Source organism: Rhamphochromis longiceps, linkage group LG9 (genome assembly GCF_057381845.1).
Source record: "Rhamphochromis longiceps isolate RC_006_pf linkage group LG9, R_longiceps_female_GT1.1, whole genome shotgun sequence".
Lineage (NCBI taxonomy): Eukaryota > Metazoa > Chordata > Actinopteri > Cichliformes > Cichlidae > Rhamphochromis > Rhamphochromis longiceps.
Genome location: NC_140565.1, coordinates 20,361,504 through 20,385,468, shown reverse-complemented (window position 1 = coordinate 20,385,468; position 23,965 = coordinate 20,361,504). Strand labels below are relative to the sequence as shown.

Below are 23,965 nucleotides of genomic sequence, written 5' to 3'. Positions count from 1 at the left end.
TGCAGTGCAAATACGTATGTTACATAGCACTTTTCTACTCTGCTGGAGCACTCACAGTGCTTTATACAACATTCATTCAGCCATTTACACAAGCACTGTGATCTTCTATTCAAACTCCAACACATACATTAGAGAGCAACTCGGTTCAGTATCTTTGGCATGCAAACAGGAGCAACAGGACCAAACATCCAACCTTTGAATTAGTGAATGACCTGCTCTAACTGCTGAGCTGCAGTGATCGTACGGGAAACCTGTCTTCAAACAATTGCAGACCAACTCAGACTGACCACGATCTAATTTGCCATCTAATTAATAAACAGACACAGGTTGCCAACACGTTGCAATCAATCGCTGTTTGCACTGATAAGCACAACTCGTTTGCAACAGGGAACTTAGCTGTTTGTTTTCTGGTTATTTGCCTATATAAATGCATATAAAAGTAGCTGAGGGGTTATGTTACTTAGGCATCCTGCAGCAACTCTGTCACTATTTTTGGAGGAATTTCTGCTTTATATCTATGAGGTTCTTGCTGGTACTTAATCTTGTGAGTACTTAATCGTTAAGCCGTTACAAAGCCTTCCTTGCCAAGGATTTGCAACAGATTTGCAATTTTTGCTCTTTATCACAGTTAATTGCTGGATTATCGCAAACAGGTTGCACATAATTGCCACCTTGATCCCAATCAACAGTAAACTGATAGCAGACCGACTCTGTCTTACTGGTGTTTTATCACCATTTTGACGCACTGAAGTTGCTTTGAAGACAGCAGCTGGTTGTTTTGTCTTTGAACCATTTCAAAAGTCAACAAGATCACAAATCAGTTGCGCACAGTCGCAATAGCTTTGGCCTCCAGCCACCGTTCGCCTTACTGTGACTGGAGCATTAAAGCAAGACTTGGTTTACATGATAGCATCTCTTATTGGAAAGAGCACTCACGTGACACAGTCTGCTGCACAGAGTTTGAGCGTCCTACACTTGAAGGTGTTTTCCTAAAGACTCTTGTCAGCAGATGGGCCCGTTCGTTTAGACTGCAAGATAAAAAGAAGGAAAGGTAAGGAAGAACATTTACTCCAAAGCAGCACAACATAATCACTATAATAACACATAATTATACAAATGAGAGAATCTCTGCTACTCCCACAACTACATAACACTCTTACTAACAACCAGTCTACAGACTTTCAGGATCTTTGCCTCTAATTTTTCTATGACTATGATTTTTAATCTTAGCTGCTCTTCAGTAAAACACTGCAGCATAACAGAAAAGCAAAGCACTTGTTTAGGGTGTAACATAGAAACACACAGATCAATAAGTAAACAAAATCTCAGCAGATTTAGGACCAGAAAGTTTGTTAGAGGTGGATTAGACAGCGACTGCTTTTCACATTCACTTTAACAGTAAGTCATAAACTGCCTGCAGGGTAACAGGACATCCACAGTAAACTGTTCCTCATCCCCACTCCACTCCACTCTCCCCCCCATTCCAAGAAGAAGACTGGACCCTCTGTTCTGAGACCACACGCCGTCACGGCTCCTCTCCTCCGGTGACCAAAAATAACCAAGCCCATTCCAGATACTGCGCACTAACACAGGCCGGCTCGAATGCATACATACACACATATATTCATACATTTGTCTCCCGTGTCATCGCCATTATTACAGCCAATAAAGTGCAGACGTCGAATGTAAACGTAAGGGGCGCCTCGGGAAGTTAACTTCTGCCATATTTACTTGAAGGAATACGTTTTGTGCAGTTATCTGCCAGTGGAGCATTAAATTCACACACAAGGGTTTTCCCTGGCACTTAGAGTACACAGAGGTGATGATGATCAGTGGAGTAATTATGGAGTCGACCCAGCCTTCCCAAGGCTAACATTTGGAACAAGCGGTTAGGAAATTTTCATAACTGTCTAAGACCGCTGGGAATCTTTCACTGGTGTGAAAAAAAGAGAGCTCTCGAGCTTGCTCAAAGACTTTCTGTTATGTCTGTTAAAATAATGTCTGTTACAAGGATGACGGCACTGTGAGTTCGATAAAATTACTAAACAGTGGCTGGACAAATAAATGAACGGTTCGTGCATCAGTATGACTTAAGCTGTCCTCGCTCCTGCCGTGAAGTTTCTCTGTGGGTACTTTCTGATTCAAAAGGGCCCGAGGATGTACGCTATTTGAACTCTTCCCCCCGAGACACTCCCGTACTGTACCTTTCCACCTTTTCCCATGCCTACCCTCCCCAAAAACTACAAACACAGATGTGCTCTTTTCCATTTTGCTCCATTGCTTCCCAGCTCACCCTTAGTTTCCTTCTCTTATTCTGAATGGAAAGCACTCAAGGATGTGTTCCTGCCTCCCGGCGTTTAAAAGCAGGGTCAGTCAAGGACGGAGCTCTGTTTAAGGGTCAAGAGGAGCAATGTGGTTTTACACTCACCCCCCCCCCCCCCCCCCCCCGACTTCTTCTGCTCACTTCAAGAAACAAGAACCACCTCTAATGTACTTTCTCTTGGTGAAACCTTTAACTCAACCTCCTCATAAAATGAGAAAACTGTGGAACTCACTGTAACACAGGGAGATAAGTATTCACACTCCTCATGTGAGTATACGTTATGCAAACTTAACTTCTAATTTAAGTTGTCAAATATGAAGTAAAAGTAGAATACTTGTGTTGTTCTTGGTATTGTTCTTTATCATCTAACACCGCACTGTATGTTATAAGCTTATAGTGAGTTTTTACAATAAAAGCTAGCAGCCACAGTATAGCCGTCAAATAATAAATATGGAGATATAGTCAGATGTGTCCTACAGAGGTGTTTGGGGGCATTAAACTAAAGTAGCAAAATGGAAATTTCCTGAATCTCTTTGTGCCACAGCTAGTAAATCACTAAACGTCTACAAACTAGGTTTTCCAAAATACTTTGGATGCTGTATCAAATGTAATTATATGAACTATGTTTGATTTATTTCAAATTAATTAAAAAAATCAACATACCATATCTTAGAACAGAGAAATATTGGGGTTTTTTTTGGAAAAATATAAGGTTGTTTCTAAATTGTTTCCAGCATAACACTCCAACAAAGATGAGACAAGGGCAACATTAGACTGTTAAAGTTGTGGACTTGCTAAAAATAACACCTCACAGCTGACTAGGGTTAATTGGACAGACACCGTTACATGGACAAAAGTACCGGGACACTTACACGAGCTGCCCATGCCATGAAGCTCCCAGCACACAGCTTTGGTGCTGATGTTAAAGCCAGAGGAGGTTTTCAGGGCAGTTATTGAGTCAGCAGAGCGTTGGCAACTTTTACGCACCTCAGGAGTCAGCAACCACGCTCTGTAACTTTCTGTAGTCTGAGTTCCTGTGGCTTCTAAACACTTGCACTTTGCAATAATACCACAGACATTTCTGGAAAAATTACTTCTTGGTTCAAAATCTCTGCACCTCCAGAATGGATGAAAGGGGCGTTGGAGGAAAAAGCTCAAGAAACAAATACAACAAATCTGCATGGTGAGGTGTTTGATTTTATCCAGCTAGACTGAAAACACCTAAATTTAAAGATTAAGAGGTTTGGCCCAATACTTTTGTCCATACAGGTAAGAATAAAGCTTCAAGTTGGGGATTGAAATCATGTGCAGTGCAAAAAAATATTCATAATTTAGACAATCCAAGACTGGCAACCAAATCTAAATGGCTGAGATCTTTGGCCTCTTAGCCGTCATTGGTGAGCACAGTTTGTCACTACATCCACACATGCAACCCCCCCGTCACCCATAAAACACAAATAAACATCAATAAATTGAGTGATGTTGAAAGCTGTCATTGGGTTTGCCCAATCAAAACCTTAAATTCTTTTTGGAAGTCATGGACATCAACATTCACGTTGGTATTAGGGTGCATTAGGCACATGGGTTGGGTAGCTTAGTAGCTTAGCCCCCAGTGATGCTGGATGACGTGTGCAACATTTGAAGCAATATATGCTGTCAGGTGATGGAAAACTGTTCATGTTGAAACTTTTATAAATCATTTTGTTGGCATCAAATTCAAAAATATTTAAATGTCTCTGTTTCAATGTTATTTTTACAGTTTCCAGTGAAATACAGACTTTAAATGATTTTCAACTCCCTGCTTTTTGTTAGTTCATTTACATTTTAACCAGCATCCCAATGATTTTGGAAAAGTGGTCGTGTACTGAATCTATAATTTGTATAATTTCCCTCAAAATTAGCCAAAGATCTTTATTCTAATGCAATACTGAGCACAACACTAAGTCACAGCCTTTGAAGCTACAGGCAAACGTTAAACACACCAGATCAGTACAGCAGTTTAAATTGGTCCACCTATGAAGAAAAAGAACGATCGCATTTAAAGAAATAAGGAGAGAAAAAAAAAGTGAGAACAATACAACATTAAAAGATACAAAGAGAGGGAGATGTGAACTTGGTTAATGGAAAACAAGCAGGAGTCACTCCAAAGCAGCTTGCAATGGGGCACACAGGTCATTTGAGGTCACAGGTCACACAGTGGGACAGTGCAAACCCAGAAACTACCTCTGTGAGCAGTTCTGGCTCTACGGGACATCAGCCTTGGCCTCAGCCCTGTGGACGTTGCCACAGGGGGGACAGAAATAGTTTATTTTCACACATAAAAATATAATAAAGACACTAGCAGGCCGTTATTAAAACTGCAGACATTTGGGACATGGTAGCACAGGACATATTAAATTTTTGAAAAATCTACTTGATGATAAAAAGATGTATATGTATGATGTGATATCCCAAGATGCTTTGTAGCGTTTCAATACCTGCGGCTGCTGGCATCTCTAAGGACAGCTGCGCCTGGGTCAACGGACCGCGCCTCCAGCTCCTGCACCTCCTCGAGAAGAGACTTCCTCACAGAGCGGCGTGCGCTGCACGGCAGAAAAAAAGCTCACCAGCCCAATGAAGGAAACTGAGCGTTTCACCTCGTAGACACGTGTAATTCATTGTAAGAAGTGCTCAGTACGGGTTATGTAAACGCTTCAGTTAAGTTGAATAACGTCTGTATGGATTCCCCAAGTATTTATATTAAACGGATACTACTTACGCCGTCCAAGCGAAGTCTTTGAGTAAACACGCAGCAGGCACCAAGACCAGGCCCAGCCAGAAGTGCCAGCACTGCATCACCTTGCCAGCCTGAGGTGACAACACACAGGGCCCATTTATTTCCACTCATATATGAATCCACGTTGAGCATTAAGTCATTTTTCTCAGCAGCGAGCACACGGGTGGAGGTGGAGGAGAGGGGGAGGACGCATACGGTAACGGCTGAAGGAAATGTGACTCAAAAGTCATAAAGAGCATAAAGGGAGTTAGCCAAAGTTGAACATCTCGAATGTTAGGCAGAAATATTTAACAGCTTTCTCACCGCTTTTAACTACAACTCAAACAACATCACAGAAGCTGTGTGAACGTGCTAAGTGGCAGAGATGCTGGCGTCCCACCCCTCCACCCACTACCTGTCTATCCAGTCCACCCTCAGTGACCTTTGCCTCCCTTCTTACTCTGTCTCCCAGGATTAATCACGCATCTGACTACTCCATTTGTCAGCCTGTATGTCTCTCTGATACTTACTCCCACACAACTCTTACTCCTCTGATTCCCTCCAATCTCACTCTTTCACAACTTCCTTTCATTATTAGTGACTGCATCGTTTGTTGCCTGTCCTCACTCGTTTTGGTAAATCCCTGCAGTTTCTCTCCGCTTCGGTTATCTCACTGCACGAGCTTGTGTTTTGCTTTGCACGTCTTTGTCTCTAGGTGTCAAAATCGCATGCACTGTGTCCTTTTTAGCTTCGAATACTTTATTGCCCGTATCACATGTTTCCCGCGTCTTGTTTTTGCATTTGTAAGGACGATTTGGGTTCCCACAGAAAGATGATAAACTGGGAAAATGAATCAGAGAGCAGCTGGAATCCCAACCAAGGCACGGACGATCCAAATGGACTCACACATAATCAGCGTTTCTGTCTGTGACAAATGCCTCCACACAAAGACTCACAGTATATCACATAATCTCTGTGGACGGCGAGGATGCAGGCATGAAAACATGAATTTCTCTGCTTTGTTATATCCATAGAAACAGACTGTTGGTCTGAGCCGCTACATGGATCTGGACACACATGTCACACCTAGCTATTCTGAGCAGACGTACACAACTCTTTTTTTCATCCTGTGTCCCACATGGACAGATCGAAATATAGATAGAGCGAGCGAGGGAAATAAGAGAGGCAATAGTGCAGTTGGGTGGGGGGGCTGTCTTTGACCATTCCCCAGTTAGGCTGAGCAGCTGCAGAGATATTTGACCGCATTCCTGATTTCTGACACAAATTGAATTAATGGGCTGCGGGGAGTTGAGAAGGCTCTATTCCCTTCCCCTGCCACTCAGCGGGGCACCTCATCTCACCCATGCCTTCATGCCCAGACTCTAAAATGAGTCTCTTAATTAAGGGGTCCCACACATCACATCACCCCCCACTGGACCCTCATCACCACCACCAGCAGCGGCAGCGGCCCACCCTGTTGAGTCAACACCTCCACAGAGGGCAGTAAAAGACTGGAGCTCGGGTGACACGCAGCAGGTGTGAGAAGCCAGGGGGGCCCAGCAGTGTCGCCGTGGAACACCCAAGAGGTGAGTCTTTTAGGCGCCATGTAACAGCAACCAAAACGGAAGGGAGGGGCAGGTGATTTTGCAGAGAAGAGATGTAGTAGGAAGGGCCTTTTTCTAACCTCCACCATTGCACCTTGTTATAAAAATGAATGACGCGTGTTTATGGCGAGAGACTTGCCTGGCCCAGCATGTCAGGAGCAATAGGGATGGTGGGCCAGATGGCGGAGTAGACACCGAAGAAGACGATCCAGAGCACCATGCTTCCCCATACCGCCAGGTGGGAGAACTACAATAGAGAGACGGGGAGATAGAGAGAAGAAAGAAGGACGGCGAGAGTTAAGGAGAGATTAAGAGAGAGAAAAGAGAGACAGCATGAGGTCAAATGCTTTATATACAGCTCATCCCAATATAGACAACCTTCCCCTCCCTCCTTTCCCTGTGTGTGATCCACTGTAAGGGGACTCTGTGTGAATTCCAGTGGGACCCGGGCTTCATTACCGCCACACTGTTGTGCGGACAGCTGAATGGACAGAGGTGTCAGTCCCTTTCTGTCCATCCTGCCAGTCTCTCCTTCCTCTCCAACCACAGGAAAAAAAGAAAGCAAACGATGTGGCTGTCATGGCTGGAGCTGCTGTTATCCTAAACTCCATCTCCACTTTGGCTGCTGTTATTTTAGAACTGAAAGTTGAAGCCACATGCTCAGCTTTCTCTATGTCTTTTTTCAGAATTTCCCCTCTTTAAGCCCACTTGTTTCTTTCCTTTGTTTTATCTCTATTTACTAAGGCAGAGTTCAGGAGCAGTCTTTGGAGCAGTGCTCCAAGTTTTGCCTGTGTAGAATACTGCTGTGTAATGTCACGAGCTGCTGCATTTTCTTATGACAGCTGGTATATTTTGACGATCAACAGCAGGATTATTTTTTTAAATCACGTTAACACGACTATTATCAGTCCCTTTCACCACCCTGCCTGTCAGTGACCTGTGAAGTAAATCAGTTAATGTCTCACGAATGGCAAGACCTTACTTTGTTTTGCATCATCACTGCCGTATTTCATTGGTATTCCAGCTAAGAATTGCTCGACAGCCACGCTTCCACTGAGACCGCTTCTGATGAGGCTTCAGTAGACGGATCAACTGAAAGGCATAATGCATCTTTCAGGTATGCATCATGTATCAGATTTCTGATGAACTATGCACGGCCTGAGCTCCATTTGTTGCTTACAAGCTGAACGTCTTCAAGCACATTTGGCTGTTCTTGCAGCTGCTCCGCAGTTAAGTATCTCTGCTTGAGTTGAATGCTTAGTAGTGATTTCTTTGTCAAGATATGGCACTTTCCAGACCTTTTTGTTTGTTTTTTTAAACGGCTACATCTGAAAAACCGAGTAAAGGAAAAAGCTGCAGAGGAACTAGTTGGAAGAAAAGGTGCAAGCAACTGCAGTTTGAGAAACCTCCACCACAACATCAAGGTAGACCACATCTTCTGCCATGCTTTTCCTGACTATGAAGCATTTAGACCAGGTCGTATGGAAAACTTACACTGAAAGGCTCACAGAGTACCCCACCCTACCCCAACCCTCCCCTTTATTTGTCAACACTGGAGTAAAATACAGCACATGTTGTGTGGTGTATTAAGAGTGTGTTAATGCTCCTACCCTGGTCCAAGCTGTGGTCTCCATTCCAGCTTTCAGACACACTGTAACGACCACATACTGCACGCACACACACACACACACACACACACACACACACGCACAGAGGAGCGGGTGGGCAAATAAAAAAAAACAGAAACAGGATTAGTTGACTGGCGACTGTGGAGATAATAAACAATAATGTTATACAGTAAACTCAGCAATGTCTGTTAAAATACTCTGGAGTCCCACAATCCCTCGCAGTCCACACACACACACAACAAATAAACACCACCGACATCCACATGAGACTCCAAGGGAGTAAAATGATAGAGAGTGTGTGACGCCGAAGCGAAAAGAGAAAATAGACGGACGAATGTCAGGGGAGACAGGCTGGCTAGACGGGACTAGATTGACTGGAGACTCATAAGGGCTCTGAGGAAGCAGCAACACTGTGCTGTGTACACAAACACTGTGCAGGTGAAAAAAAAAAAAGCACAAATCTGCGCCAAAAAGCAGAAATCAAAACAAAAGCAGACAGATATAAATTTCCAGTACGACACTTACTGTGTAGACCATGTTTCCTGCAAACAGGTAGTCGTTTCCCTGACCGTTACTGAAGGGAGAGTCTGCGGAGAGCATGCGAGTGTCAGCAAACCAAACTCATCGCTTGCAGAAGGATGATCTGGGCAGGCTTACTTACCGTGCTCTAACATTTTGAGTGGAAACCAAAAGAGAATAATTGAATGAATCAGTGCATTGATGCAGTGTCCCCAGAACACCTGAAAGAAGGAGAAGGACACAGAAAGAGAGGAGGTGGAGGTGGAGGAGAGGGACAGTGGAAAACAAGTCAGTATAAATTAATGCCAAAACACATAAATGCTCCATCCCCCTAAACTTCTAAACATACAAAAACAGCAATTCCTCACAAGAGCACACAACTCCCACTGTTCTAGTGCCATCAAAAGTGAGCTCTGGTACACACACACACGCACACAGAGTAGGTTAAGCTGCTGGTGTACCCTGTAAAATGAAAGACTTCCTTATTCTCGCATTATGAATCTCATTATGGTTTGCAATGGAAACATCCCAGACTCCATAGCCCCCCCCTTGTTTACTTGCCAAAGTCCCAAACAAACAGCTGGCATCACTCATCGAATCCTGAAGCCAAAAGGACAGATCTAAATGTGCGTGTGTGTCTGCGAACATCTGCGCACGTACTTTGGTGTTGAAGCCCTCGGCATTCTGGGTTATTCGGTAGAGCTGCGGGAAGCGGAGCATGTTCTGCTGGCTGCACGGCCGGTCAAATATCCCCAGAGTGAACGGAGGCAGAGCGGTAAATATCTGCAGCACACAGAGGTCACACATGCGCAGCCTTTAAAACGCTTAATGACAAATACAGTGCCTGCACATATTCTTTATTTATATCAGACTATGAGCATCAAAACGGCTTCACCTCTGCACACAACACCTGCTTTGTAAGTAAAAGTGCTCTGCATTTCCCCTGAAGTAATTCGCAGTCACCAGAACACATGCATACACTTTCAAACCAAAAGAGCTGTGAGGAGAAGACAAAGCAGAGTGCTACTCATACTGAGAGATAGAGTGAAAGATAACAATCGATATCCAGCAAGTGGAAAGTGTAACAGCGAAGGAGGGTGAGTGGGGTAATGGAAAATTGTCAGATAGTGAAGGGTGGATACTCACCACGTTGTAGAGGCCTATGCACCAGCGTTCAAAGAGGATCTGGCCAGAGAACCCGTTCACAAAGGCAAACCAGAGCTGGGACACAAAGAGAGGGATGAGAGGAACAATAGTGAAGGGTAAAACTGCCTTAGGGAGGTCCTCGAGGTAAAAGCAGCAGGGGGAAAATGACAAAATGAGGTAGTGGTGTTAGAAAAACGTCCTTTTTTAAGACTTAATTATTCAGATGGCAACAGCATGTCTTTATATGCATATAATAAAAATCCTCGTACAACAGTTAAACTTGCTTTGCCGCTAACAAGCATTAAAACCCCCTCTTAATGCCGGTTTTGTCTGGACCTCAAAATCAATTTCAGCTAATTCACCGAAACACTGTAACTGAATGCGCCTCGGGTAAACCCTCATTAGCTCTTTAATACACACACACACACACACACACACACACACACACAAACACACACACCGACAGCAGACACAGGCAGATCTGTGGACAGATAAAGAAAATGTTTGGGGCCGCTGGTGGGAGTTGTGGCATTCCTGGGGCATACAGTGGAGAATACAGCCTAAGGGTGAGGCCTGATACACAAAAACCTCTCTCTTATACACACACACACACACACACACGCACCATCCCCCTATGCTGTCTCCACTAAGTGGACAGAGACAGTCTATAACCTTTGGCCTAAAGAGCTCTGCTGGAAGCCAGCTATGTGAGATAATTGTGGAAACACACAAACGCACACACAGAGTGGTGGTGTGAGTGGGACCGTGGGCTACATGAGGACCTGCACCTGCTGGCATCCTTAATGTCAGACAGAGGGGTAAGAGGGGTTGGAGAGAGCACAGCTGTCAAATACCCCTCATAGCAGCCCCTTCATCACTCACACGCAAACGCAGTCATGTTTCACTTCTGATGACAACAAACTGATTTAAGTTCATTTCCTTAAGACTTTTACTATAACAACAACTACACCTTTCAACCCTTAAACCAAGTCTTCCTTGTGAAATTTAATGATTTATTAGGATTTTCTGTCCTCAAAAGGCCCTGAGGCCCCAGCTATGTGACTGTGCAAATAGATACGTGTCCCAACTTCATGAGCAATACAAGTACACACACAGAGAGACAACAGTCGACCTTTGGAGCCAAGGTCTCGTCAGTGCTACACAGTTTTTTAAGTGTGTGTGTTTGTGTGTGTTCGCAAACGCAAGCAGGACAGAAAGCAGACACCAGAAGGGCACCTCGTCCATCACTGTCAGCCGTGTCGACAAACAGCTGCAAAATGTCTCTGTTAATGTAACTGTGTGTGTGTAAAAGAGACAGGGTGTGGTGGCGACGCTCTTACCTCTATTATGTAGAGGACCACATTCTTGTAGAAACAGTAGAGGATGCACTTTGTGACGCGGTTATAGCTCCACGCCCCGTGGACCAGCAGAAGCTTCTCCAAGTAGGAGAACTACCGAATCAGAGAGGAGACAAAGACAGACACTCGGTCAATCACTCGGAGGGAAAACAAAAGGCTAGAAAGCAAAAACTTGAGGCAGTAATGGAGCACAGGGTATGTATCAAGAATGCGACCGGGAGAAAGGAAAGCTGAGGCAAGAGGAGGCCTGCTGATAAAGATAAGCAAAGAGACAGGCAACGCAGACAGTGAAAGTGGCAGAATGTGTCTGTGTGAGAGATACAGATACAAAGAAGACTCCAGAGTAACTAGGACACAGAGAGAGATTTTTTTCATCCTTCAAAGGGAACAACGGATACACATAACAGAGGTTTTATTTACACAAAAGAGAGATTTGGGGAATTATATCTAGGAAAGCCTGAATTTATGCAGGTTAAAGTCTCACTGAGATTAAAGCTCTCTCTTAGCCAGGAGGGTGGCACTTATTGTAACAGCTGCTGGCATAAACAATCGCAGTAAAGTACGAGTGGGTGAACAGAACCAGATCCAGATCATACGCTACAAAATATCAACACAAAAGGGTCCAATTTCAAATGAATATAAGTGCAACTTTTAGAGCAATCACACCGACCATGAGAGCTATTTTCACAATCCTTTAAAACTGAACTACCCTCCATAGCTTCAACTCCTTCTTGACAATTTTAAGCAAATAATTAAAAGTATAATAACAGATAATTATGCCTTCCTCTAGCATTCCTTTAGAGTTTTTGTAAGGTTTTAAGACTGCGACATCAACAGTGATTTTTTTCCTCCATGAAAAACTTACATGAATTGCACAATAAATAAATAAAATGTTGTATGTAGCAAATATGATACAAATAAAACTTTACAGGGCTAAACAATGTGCATACAAGTAGACAATGAAACCTTCTCTGAAATGAAAAAGCATCAAAAACAGAAAAAAAGAGGAATTTCAGCTCATAGTTTGACTAGGTTTTATTTTAGGACGCAGATGTTTGTGATGAGCAGCGTTCGGATCGATAACATGATCCTACACAGATCCGTGTAAGTCAGCTGTCCCCTGAGGGAAGGTTAAAGATCAACACGAGCTGAACGGTGAGCAGGTCAGCAGTCAGCGCCTGTCCCTTTGCAGGGGTTTCAAGCCGAACGAGCGTCCCTTCCTTATCTGTGTTCGAGTAAAGCCTGTAAACATTTTCATAAGAACCTAGCCGTGCACGTCTGTTTGTCTCCGCGCTACGTTTCTACCCACCTGTGCGATGGAGTAGTCGGAGGAGTTGGTGGCCTGCATGCCCTCGTTGCCGCTGATCCCCACTCCAACGTGAGCCGTCTGAATCATCCCCACGTCGTTCGCGCCGTCGCCGATCGCCAGCGTGATGGCTTTCACGTGTTTCTTCACCATATCCACGATCTCAGACTTCTGCAGCGGAGACACCCTGCAGACGCAACAAGAAAAAAAAAAAGAGGCGATATTAAATGTGTTGGAGGAAACTGGAGGCAGGGCGATGGAAAGATTAAAGTGTGTTTTGAGGAGAAAGCAAAGAAGCGAGCCACTGCGTAAGAAGAATAAAGCCTGGGAAGCACAGGTTGGGAAACAGTTGGAAGGGAAGAAGAAAGAGATGGATGAGAGGCTGAAACACACACACACACACACACACACACACACACACACACACACACACACAGACATGCACAAACCCATGTAAGTGCACATTTGTATAAACAGATCAAAAGCAAGTTACCCCACATCTTATTAGCAGCACAGTGAATCATTGTTTCCTAATACCTGTTAAAGTGCAGTAAACACAGCACTGCAAAGTGTGTGTGTGTGTGTGTGTGTGTGTGTGTGTGTGTGTGTGTGTGTGTGTGTGCAGGGAGCTTCCAGCAGTACTCCACCCTCTTGACCTGTATCACTGATCCTCAGTCTACAACCGGTTCTGTCTCCTCAGTGACAATGGAGACGTGCAGAGATCCGATTACAGACGCCTCCCTCAGGGCCACAGAGAGTGGATAAGTGTCATGCTGCATTTGCTAAAGAGATGGGTATATTTTGTCAAATTTTATGGTGCCGTGTAATTCATCTGCAGACAAATAAGAAGAAGCCCCATCCAGGGCCGTGGCTAATTTTCCTTCTGTTGTGCTGGATTTCTGTTTGGCTTTAATAAAAAACTTTGGGATCTGATGGGGGGTTTTTTTGTTTTGTTTTTACCCCTAGTAATCATTTGTTTTCCCTACCAGTGAAAGAAACTGTGAACGCTTTAAATCAGAAAGCACAAACTAGCATGTGAATTTAACCCGCTGAAGAAGATGAGGATACTGACAAAGCTCAGATCTATTAATGTGTGAAGAAAGATGTTGGGAGATCTTCTACCAGTCTGCGGTAGCATCGGTGCCAGCAGGATCAAAAAACTCATTCACAAGGCTGGGAACATCAGTTTCCAGAATCAGGAGGCCTTTGAGTGAGTGACGGACAGGAGGTCGCTGAACAAACTGCTCTCCATCATGGACAGTCTACCTCACCCGCTCCAGGTAGCAGAGCTCCTTCTCCCTCAGACTTTATTCAGCACAGCTGCCGAAACAACGCCTCAGGAAATCATTCCTGCAGTTCTCTGTGAAACTGTACAATAACTCTCCTTTCTGTGACAGGTGAGCACACTTGTCGGGCATTCGATTCCACACACATATATTTCTGTATTAAACCTTCTTGCAGCTGTTTCTCAGATTTATAGCGCACATATTATTTATTACTGCAATTTGCACTACTCTCTTTTACAGTCTCACTCTTCTTTTTTTACTTTAACTTAACATCATTTTATTTTAATAAAATAAATTTAATCACCGTTCTACATATCAAATGTTGTATTTCTCTCAGTCTCAGGCTCTTACTATCCGCCTGTGTCACTTTTACTTTAACTGTGTCGGTTTTTTATTGTTGACTACTGTTAATCTTTAACCTGCTGCAGTAGCAGAGTAATTACCCTTGCAGGGGTCAATAAAGTATTTATGTTATGTGTAGTATGAATGTGTGCGAATGTCAGATAGAAAAAGCACTTAAATGTGGAAAAAAAGTGGTGATGAGGGTGAATGATGGATGTTGTATAATAAGCCTAAAGATTTCTATTAGAACGTGATTATTAGAATGTTTAGAGGAAATTATTATCTTTAGCTAATTTAAAGTGGGATATTCTAAGAAAAACACAAGTAACAGTTCAGTTTTATAAACATATATTCAGCTGCTGTTCTGATGCAGTTTTCCCGTTTAAAGTCAGAGAAATACGATATTCCTTCGTTTCTGGTGGGGTACTGGTTATGCCAGGACTTAATATACGTGGTGAATTATGCATTTAGATATGTAAGAGGAGTTTCTTTTTTCTGGGCCATTTAAAGAATTCAATACTAGCAAGACGGTGTAACGAGGGACAGAGCGTGCCTCATGGCTGGCGAGCTTTGACGGAGATTGTGTGGGAAAGCAATCCAGCCCCACACACACACTGTTTACATTTTCAGTGCTTGCATTCTGGACACAGCAGCTAAGACTGAATTTGTCTTCTGTTTGCAAAACCTGCTTCGTATGAGGAGGCATTCCCACTGCGTGCCGTTCACATGCACGCTGCTTACACGAGTCTTGTCATTACTACCTGCATGTCGTACGGTGAAAGCAAATATGTCTCCAAAGGACGAGACGTGGGAGAAAAGTGATACTGGGGCTGGGATTAAAGCCACTCCCTACAGTACAGTATGAAACAAAAACATCGTACAGCATCTTAAGACAGGATGTTTGTGTTTTTTATAAAAAACGTGGCACTTTTTAAGTACAGATTCATCCAATAAATCATCCTCACTTGGAGTTAAAAAGTGGCTTTGAGAGTTATCAGGCAGCAGAAAGTAGCTACTGGCTGCATTACAAGAGATTAGTCCAAATCCAGTTATTAAATATTTATATTACATTTCACTGATTATAGTTATTACCTGAGCCTCTGTGATGCATTAGGTGATGGGAATTTGAGAATCAACACTGGACTTAAAAGTGTGCCCAATACTTTTCCTAGAAAGAGGAGGAGTCACCCTCACAATGACTGTTTGTATGGTACGAACAGGCCTCACTCCTGGGAGCTCAGCACAAGCAGTGACTCACCACCTCATTCATCAGTGCTGCAGTAATCATATTAGAAAAATGAAGTTATGTGCAGCTGTATGAGCCATCACATGGAAGCAGAGCAAAATATGATGCTTTTATAAGGGTATGGGAAAATGAAATTACGTGCGCGTGCATGCACGCATCCGGCTGAGGTCTGCAGGTCATAAAGACGGTCTGTCCTCTGTGAATATGTAAAGAGCATGTCCCAGTCGAGCTGGAATCACAGAACCGGGAGGTCTGCTTGGCATGCTTAAGAAGCAAAAATCAGACCAGCGCACACACACGCCTCACACCCTGCACCACAGGACATTTGAGGGGGGAAACCTCAAAGAGAGCTACTGCTGAATGATGGGATCAACCTCTGCTCTTTGTTTTTTCCTGTTTCTGCATCCGAAGTGTGTGTGTGTGTGTGTGCGCACAAGTCCGCCTTTGCGTCTCTTGGCCTCAAACCGCAAATCTCTCCTCGTCGCGCTCTCTGTCTCACTCTACCTTTCCCCTAAACACCGCTAACAGTGTCTGCGATTGTGTAAAGTGAAGTCGGGGGAGATAAAAGGCTCCCAGCGCTCTTCACGGTGGAACTGAGCAGAAAATAAGCAGCCACCGAGTCCTCCTATAAACAAACGCGCAGTGGAGTCGGGAACCCAAGCGTATGAGTGCGCTCGGCTCCTCGGGCCCCTGAGACGCGCACGCATTCCCGCGTGGTGAAACATCGCACACATACATTAGGTGAGAAACAACTAACTGACAATCCGGCTCTTTAACGTCAAAGCTATGGCACTCGGTGCAGCAACCTCACCGTAACCACTCATTAAAGGAGTATTGGTTCTCAGCATAGGACCTCCCAAGGGGACATAAGATAAATGGCGTCATGGTAAGATTACAAGACAACAAAACAGGACAAAGTGAGCTGCGTTTTTGCCTTTGAACGTTTTCTAATCTATGTTGTTTTTGTGATATCCAGGAACCTTGAAATTAGACACTATTACACCAAAACAGTTGGCAAACCTACCATGTTTTTTGTTTTGTTAAAAAAACAAAACCTAACAACACCCAAATATTGATCAGAATCAGTCATTTCTTTGCAGTTTTTGGATAAATTATAATATATTTTCAGTGCAGCTGTTTTCAAAGAGGGCCTGCTTATTCAAATGTGTTTTAAAACCAGACAAGGGCTCAGCAGATGTGCTTAAACTAATTATGATGCTGTTCAGTCTAGTCTGCTAACGTTTAACATGTCTTAGCCAGAGGAGGAAGGAGTTGAGAAACCGAACGAGGGAGGGAGGAAGGTAGAGAGAGATGCAGGGAGAGAGGCAAGGGTATAGCAAGTAAAGGATGCAGGAAAGGAAGCTTGAGGCTGTTTGCAAGGCCTGTGAGACCTGAGTCCGGATATGGCTTGTAAGTGCAAGGAAGAGTCAATTACGTGCCTCCCGACTAACACATGCTCACACGCGCACGCACGTCTGCACTCACACACACACATGCAGAGAGACAAAAAGACGAGTGGAAACTCTTTTTTTAAACATCACAGCTGCTGCTGCTGAGTGAAACATACCCAAAAAAGGGAACATGCTGTAAACATTCATTGAACAGACCACACTTTGTATCAATGGAAATATATAACGGTCATGACTAGGTGTGTGTCTGTGTGTGTGTTGGTGCCCATTCCAGGGGTACCGGCAGTAAGTGAGTCATGACTTTGACATTTCCAAGCAGCCTAGTGTATTACATCGTCCCTGCTGTGCAACAGGACAGGCCTTTATCGTCCTCATTCATTTGCTGTCTGTGGGCAACCGGTAACCTTTGCAAACTGGCACATGTGCAGGTAATGAAGTCCTCCACATGGACACTTTATCCACAACTTAAAAACCCGCCTGTGTGAAGTGGATCTTTTTCTTAAGTGCTTGTGTATATTTTTTTTCTTTCAGATGATTGTTCTAATGAAGTTCACAAATTCAAAGGAGCTGTTTGGGCATTTAAAACGTCACAGATTAATGTGTCTTTACAGCACGCAGCCTCAGAAATCACCTGAGGAGGAACAGCTGTGTTCACACAGGTATCGACCCTGGGAACCAAATAAATCTGCGAGCACGTGTTTTAACATCTCTGGCACAAAGCGTCTGGCCTGCTTAAACAGATTTTCACTCGACCGTGCCCGTGCCGTGCCAGGCCAGGCCAGGCCAGGCCAGGCCAATCACAGCTGTTTAATATCAGCCGGCTGCAGCACGATGATTGACGTCTCTGCACGCTGTAGTGTGTTTACATTTTTCTGTCTGTTCAGCTGTGGCCAGATGCATTCAGACTGATTCACATTTCCACACTAGGCAATGCAACACTAGTTGTGTCTAAGTAGAAAAGATAATGAGGTAGAAGCCTGTCTTTATATTTAGTTTTTTTCTTTTGTTGCTGCCTTTGTGTTTGGATAGTCTACATATTTTACCCCAGCTGAGTAGAGGTATTGAAATAAAGAAAACCAAAGACTTCAGGTAGAAATTTTGCATTAAAGCAAATATAAGTTTGTGGAAAAGCTTTCATTTTTCATTCTCACACTGGGACTTTCCCACAGCAGCACAATCACGTTGTGTATCTGTAAAACAGTTTGGTACAGAGCGTCATTGTTTTCCTCACAGAAAAAAAATGACTTTTTGCAGAGTAATTTGTAAACTTTGTCCAAAGTGTTACGGACAAAGCGCTGTTGAAACACACGTTTCAACAGGATTATCAGCGATCATGCCCTTTTTATGAGAAACCCATTTTTTCTATGATTTAAACAAAGACAATCTGGCATTTCGCTTTCCATTTCTTTGATTATTTCTTTGGGCTTTTTCTCTTTGTTAGATTGGGCAGTGAAGCAGAGACAGGGAGAGATTGGGGAAAGATACACAGGCCTGGAGTCAAACACAGGCTGCTGCATTTAGAGATGAATACCTGCTCAACCTGTGATTCTATTTGTAAATTACTTCAGGCATTTATGAGTAATTGCAGATAACCAATAATACCTGTGTGTATATGTATATGCATTTGATAAATGAGCTTTCCCTACCGGCAGCAGATGACGGCTTTGCAGGACAATGCCAAATCAAGGAAGGCCTGGCGGAGCTCAAAGGACAGGGCGTATTTCAATGTCTGGCCATCGATGATCAACGCCAGCTCGTTTTCCTTCTTCAGAGACTCGCCGAGGGAAGAGCAGTGAGCTGTCAGCGTGTCACGAGTAGCCTGCAAGAGGACAAACACACAGAAGGGAGGACTGAGTTTGCCATTAAAGTCAGCAACTAACTCATAGCTACCCTGTAACCATGAACTCACTACTAATCGCCAAACATCTTGGATCTTTATCTGCGCCATAACCAGTAATAGCTCTAAATCAGACTCGGTGTTACGCGATCTTGCCGCAGAGCTTTCAAACAACCGCATTTCCAGGTTTTTTACGTTTTTGTGGCTTCGCAAAGTAGTAAAAAAATGTAAATCGCACACATCAAAAAACACAGAGACCAATTTGTTGAAAGGTCAAAACCGCTGGCAGTAAATTGAAGACATACGCTGCATGCGCTGGTCGCGCAGTTCGCTTTCATCTGGAGAAACTATTTGCTTCTGTGTACACCAAACAATTAACAACGCCAATATAAAGTTCACAGTTGCTCTAGACTTCATCACTACATGCTGATGGTATGAAGTCCTGGAGGCATTTTCATCGTGTAATTAAATCCTAAAGCTTCTCCTCACAAAGCAGCAACAAAAGAGAGAGAGAAAGAGAGAGAGAGAGGCACATAACAAGAGGGGAAAAGGTAACAAAGACAGATGAGGTAAACTAATGTCGAGACGGGGCTAAATGCATCATTCACATGTATGTGTACATGTGTTTGTGTTAATGCCAGCTCGCCTGCAGGCCAGTAGTTTGGGGCAGTTTTGATGGAGCTCTTGATAATAGAGGAACAGGGATTAATAGAGAAAATAAACATCCCACCGGGATGTAATGAATTCCATGTGGAGAGGCAGACGTGCTACAAGCCTTCCTGCTCGCCACCACACGCACACATCCTATTGTTAACTGCGCCTTTAGCTTCCAAATAGAAGCTGATAACCGGTGAGAAATGAATCCATAATCATCCAACAAACAGAGACGGCTAAGACAAATCAGAGTCGCAGCTCTGACTTTGTGGCGACTTGTTTTACATTCAGGATTTTGCCAGGTGGACTCGGAAAAGCGGAAAGCCAATCAAAACCACTCCAGCGTTAAACAGATGGAGCTTGAATGTTTTATCCATCAAGTGGAGCAAACAGCTCGCTAGCTCTACCTGGGGACAGTTTTGGTAGTTTTACATGTGGAATTCAGATTATTCCCGTAATAAACGAGGAATGACGTAAAATGAAATGACCTATAACAAGAAGTGTTTGTGGAAACATGAGTAATAGAGCTGAATACATGGCGAGCTGCTACACAAGACAAAAACTCTAGACACAAAAGTGCGCAAACACTTGAAGATTTGGCGCCGGTAAGAATCCGCTCGGGCCTTCGCAGCGGGTTATTGGCACCCGTCTGACCTCAGAGGATCCCGTGACTGACAGAGAGACGACCCCTCTGTCCACTGATCAGCATGCGCTAGAGACGACGCAGATAACACGCTCACATATACATGCATGTAACGCAATCATCTGAACAATGCCGCCTCTCTTCTTCTCACCAAATAGCGATGCACACATGCGTACCCTCGGCACACAAGCGTCCCTCCTCTCCCCAAAAATTCCCTGCTCTTGTTTTCTCAGCCTGAGGCTGTGTGTTTTTCTTTGTATGCCGGAATTCCTGTTTGCATTCACCTTTTTTTTTTTCCCCAAACAGGGGGAAAGGAAAACAAAAGCATAATGAAAGGATTAAAGGAGATTATAGGTTGTCTGAGTTCTGAATCTAAAAGGTGGCTCTCGTGTGTGTCTGGCTGTGTCTTTGCATCTTGTTTTTAGGGGAGAAAACCATGTGTATGCATGCATGAGAGTATATGATTGCATGTAGGCACGTGTACGCATGCAGTGTGTGTGTGAGAGATGGAGACTGGACAAAAACGTTTCCCTCAGCTCATCACAGCATGAGGACAGGAAGTAAACCCCCTCTCCCTACTTCTAATGTTATATTAAAATAATTTATTACTGTTATTAAAAAAAGCACAACAGTCATTTATTTTTATTTTAAAAAGTCAACAATGTCTGTTTCTGATGAAAAAAAGTGACTAATTACAGCACTGTGGAAAAAATCTTGAGCCACTCCCTCATTTCTTTACGTTTTGCTTCCAAGGATCTCGGATGGAATTTTATGAAGTGGTCTTGAGCAACAGCTCTCCTGCCATGTTTTTCTTTGGACACTGGCTGCTTTTTCACTCACTTTCAGTCCAGAACCTAATCATTTTCTTGGGAATCGTTTTAGTTTGTTTAAGCCACTTAACACTGACCGCTGACCTGTGAATCACTCAACCATAAAAAAAGACACCCAACTCAAGGGATGAACCAGTGTTCTGTCTGCACATTTGTTCCAATTTCTTTCTTTGAATCTCTGAAAAATAACAAAATAACACACTTTGACAGGCACAAAATAGCATTTTTAAACAAACAAGGTGATTCACAGGTCAGGACAGTACAACAGTGTGTGTTTACAGGCCACGAAGAAGACTGTATTTTAGCCAGTGGTGATGGAGATCTTATTAAAAACTACTGAAGTTACGAACACAGAAAACTACCATCAGAATTTGATCTACCATATAATATCATCTGGAAAACATCTGATCTACAACAACTTCATTTTAATGATCCCAAACACACTGCCAATGCAGTTAAACCATGCCTTGATATAAAAAAACACAGTGAAACACTATCAGTCATGGATCGGCCTCCCCAGAACTCAGCATTATTGAAGCAGTGTTGGATCATCTTGACAGAAAACAAAAGGCAGCCAAAATCCAAAGCAGAGCTTTGAAGCTCCTTTAAAAAACCTGGAGAACTATTCCTGAAGTCTACATGAAGAAATGACGAGAAAGCTTCCAAAGACAGTTCAGGCTGCGTTGGAAAATAAAGGTGGTCATAGCAAATATCGACTTTCAAGCTCATTAGAATTGTACAACCTCTAGTTGCCTTATATACTGTGTTTCCATGTATGTTTGCATGTTTCAATAAATCACTGCACGTCTCTCCTGTTCCCTCTCCCTGAGCCACCCCTCAAAACGTTTGCACAGTTCTGTAGCTATATTAGATATAAATTGCACAGATTTCTGTCTAATCAGATATCACTATCAGACTCACTGCCTTTGCTGTACATATGGATCATGCTTACTGCACGAGGTCCATTCTGAGCCAGGGGTGGACAGGCACAATGCAAAGTAAAACACCAACCAATGACGTCTTGCAGAACGGTTTGTGGGTTTGATTTTTGAGGATTTCCTCAACATGACACGATCGAATGTGTTTGGAGACAGTCTACATTTTCTCATTCATGTTCCAGTTTACTTAGTGGAAGCAAAAACATCCAGATTATACACCGTATCTGACATTTATCATTGCCTTAACCAGATTAAGTATCAGATCATGAAGGTGGGAGGGATGGGAGGTGGTGGGGTGGGGGTGTTAAGCGTTACTAGTACAGCACATTGACTTGTCACAGCAAGTTTAGCCAACATTTCACTGGCAGTTAAAACAGGACATAATGAGCAGACAGGTCCTGCAAAGAGTCGTAGAAGTTTAAAAAGGCGACTAAGGTACAGTAGCTAGCTCCTAAAGCTAAAAAGTATCCGTTTCCAGAACAGAAAACTACAATAAAAATGTTTTCTTCCTGACTAAACATTGTTATGGATCCTTTTGAGCTGTTTTTGTGTTAAGACAATCTTCTAACACTTTCCCAAAGGAAAGAAAAAATCCTGGAGGAAAAATAATGCAATATGTTGTAGTTTCTCTATTTCTCACGCTAAAATGTTCTATCTTTGGAGACCCTGGAGGAAAAAAAGTGTAATTCTTTGATTGCACCACTTGCAAAATGACAGATCTCATTAGCAAGCATTTTAGATTCCAAACTAAATGTTTATTTTTCATATGCATCTGGTCTGGAAGAAACCAGACACTCTCTAACCTCTAAACACACACACACTCCATGCACACACTCTTTGCACACTATGCTCACAGGCCCTTCTGCGTGGAATTTTATCAGGTTTATATTTGGATCGCAAAATGAGCAGGATCATAGAGGCGGTTTGAGATATCGCAGGTCTCCTTCCCTTATTGCACACTTTACCGCAGACAGCGCACGCAGAAACAAACGTGCACGTCTCTCCCTTTATATAAATGAACGCAAGGAGGACGCTTGAATTTGATTCATTCCAGGCCACCTACTCCAAAGATGGCGTAATCACTCGCCCCGTCATGATAAATGTCCTTCGAGTGTAAAATATACAAAACAAAGGCGACTAAAGAGAGAAGAAGTTTAAAAAAAAATACAAGGAAAGAAGGAAAGACAGAAGGCGAGGAGTGTGAAGCAGACGCAGGGGAAAACTCAAACACAGAGAGCCGCTGAGTGAAAAGAAGGCGGAGAAGGATGTGCTCGTTTTTGCAGTGCACAGTCTGTCACCGGTAAGATTTAATACACTGTTTAATTATCATATTGTGCATCTGTGCAAACATCCACATCCTCTGCTGCTGGAGCTGGAAGCACACGGGAACACATGTTAGGCTTTAACAAAAAGGCGCCTGCTGTTTAAAAACTTCTACAACCTTGAAAAATGTAAAAAACATTTAAAAGAAATGTCGGAACGACAGAGAATGCAAGTTGAGGCACAACAAAATGTGCGTGTCTGCATTTGCACGCGTGCATAAAAATGATGAATGAGCAGAAGACAGGTGTTGTTTGTTTAGGAGTTGTACTGCGGGCAGTGTGACGAGGGCCTGGGGATTGTGGGAAAGCTGGATGAAATTTATGTTCAGGACTAACAAGGTGATGAGGGCAACATGTGCCACTGCTTCTTGGGTAGACTGTGCAAAGTATGTGTGTGGATTCAAAGTCAGATGTATGGAGGTAATAAGAACGAGACTTCTCTAATGACTGCACAGAAACAGCCAGGGCAAAGATGTGTGTCAGGCTGTGTGTGTGTGGCATGTGATTTTAAGGTGACAGATGGCGCTTGTCACAGCTTCAGTGCTCGCAAACCGTTTACCCAGGAGGCATTGCTCACAGGGTTTGTTTTGATGAGGAGGAGGACCAAAAGGAGATCGCGTTACCACTCACTCATCGCCCTCACATGGTTCAAGCCAAACTCCTCGCCCCCTCTTTTTTTTTCTAAGTCTCGTCCTCCGGTCGCTTCCAGATTGTCTATATCATACATAAAGCACAATAAACACACTCTCATGTTTGCGCAAAGATGGACACAGATTTTGCCGCTCTTCTTGACTCTCTGTCTAAAACACACACACACAT

General features: G+C 43.4%; 1 protein-coding gene across 7 annotated transcripts in view; it reads right to left on the bottom strand.

Annotated features, from left to right (window-relative positions):
* Positions 1-23,965, bottom strand: part of atp8a2 (ATPase phospholipid transporting 8A2) — a 58,018-nt gene that overhangs the window by 2,810 nt on the left and 31,243 nt on the right. For all 7 annotated transcript variants that reach the window (XM_085418727.1, XM_085418721.1, XM_085418722.1 and 4 more), the window contains 12 exons: positions 18,569-18,741; positions 12,643-12,826; positions 11,316-11,426; positions 9,976-10,050; positions 9,490-9,612; positions 8,972-9,050; positions 8,836-8,897; positions 8,293-8,349; positions 6,822-6,929; positions 5,082-5,170; positions 4,801-4,905; positions 937-1,028 (listed from right to left, as the gene is read on the bottom strand). In XM_085418727.1, coding sequence (XP_085274853.1) covers positions 937-1,028; positions 4,801-4,905; positions 5,082-5,170; positions 6,822-6,929; positions 8,293-8,349; positions 8,836-8,897; positions 8,972-9,050; positions 9,490-9,612; positions 9,976-10,050; positions 11,316-11,426; positions 12,643-12,826; positions 18,569-18,741 — 1,258 coding nt within the window. The remainder of the gene's footprint in view (positions 1-936; positions 1,029-4,800; positions 4,906-5,081; positions 5,171-6,821; positions 6,930-8,292; positions 8,350-8,835; positions 8,898-8,971; positions 9,051-9,489; positions 9,613-9,975; positions 10,051-11,315; positions 11,427-12,642; positions 12,827-18,568; positions 18,742-23,965) is intronic.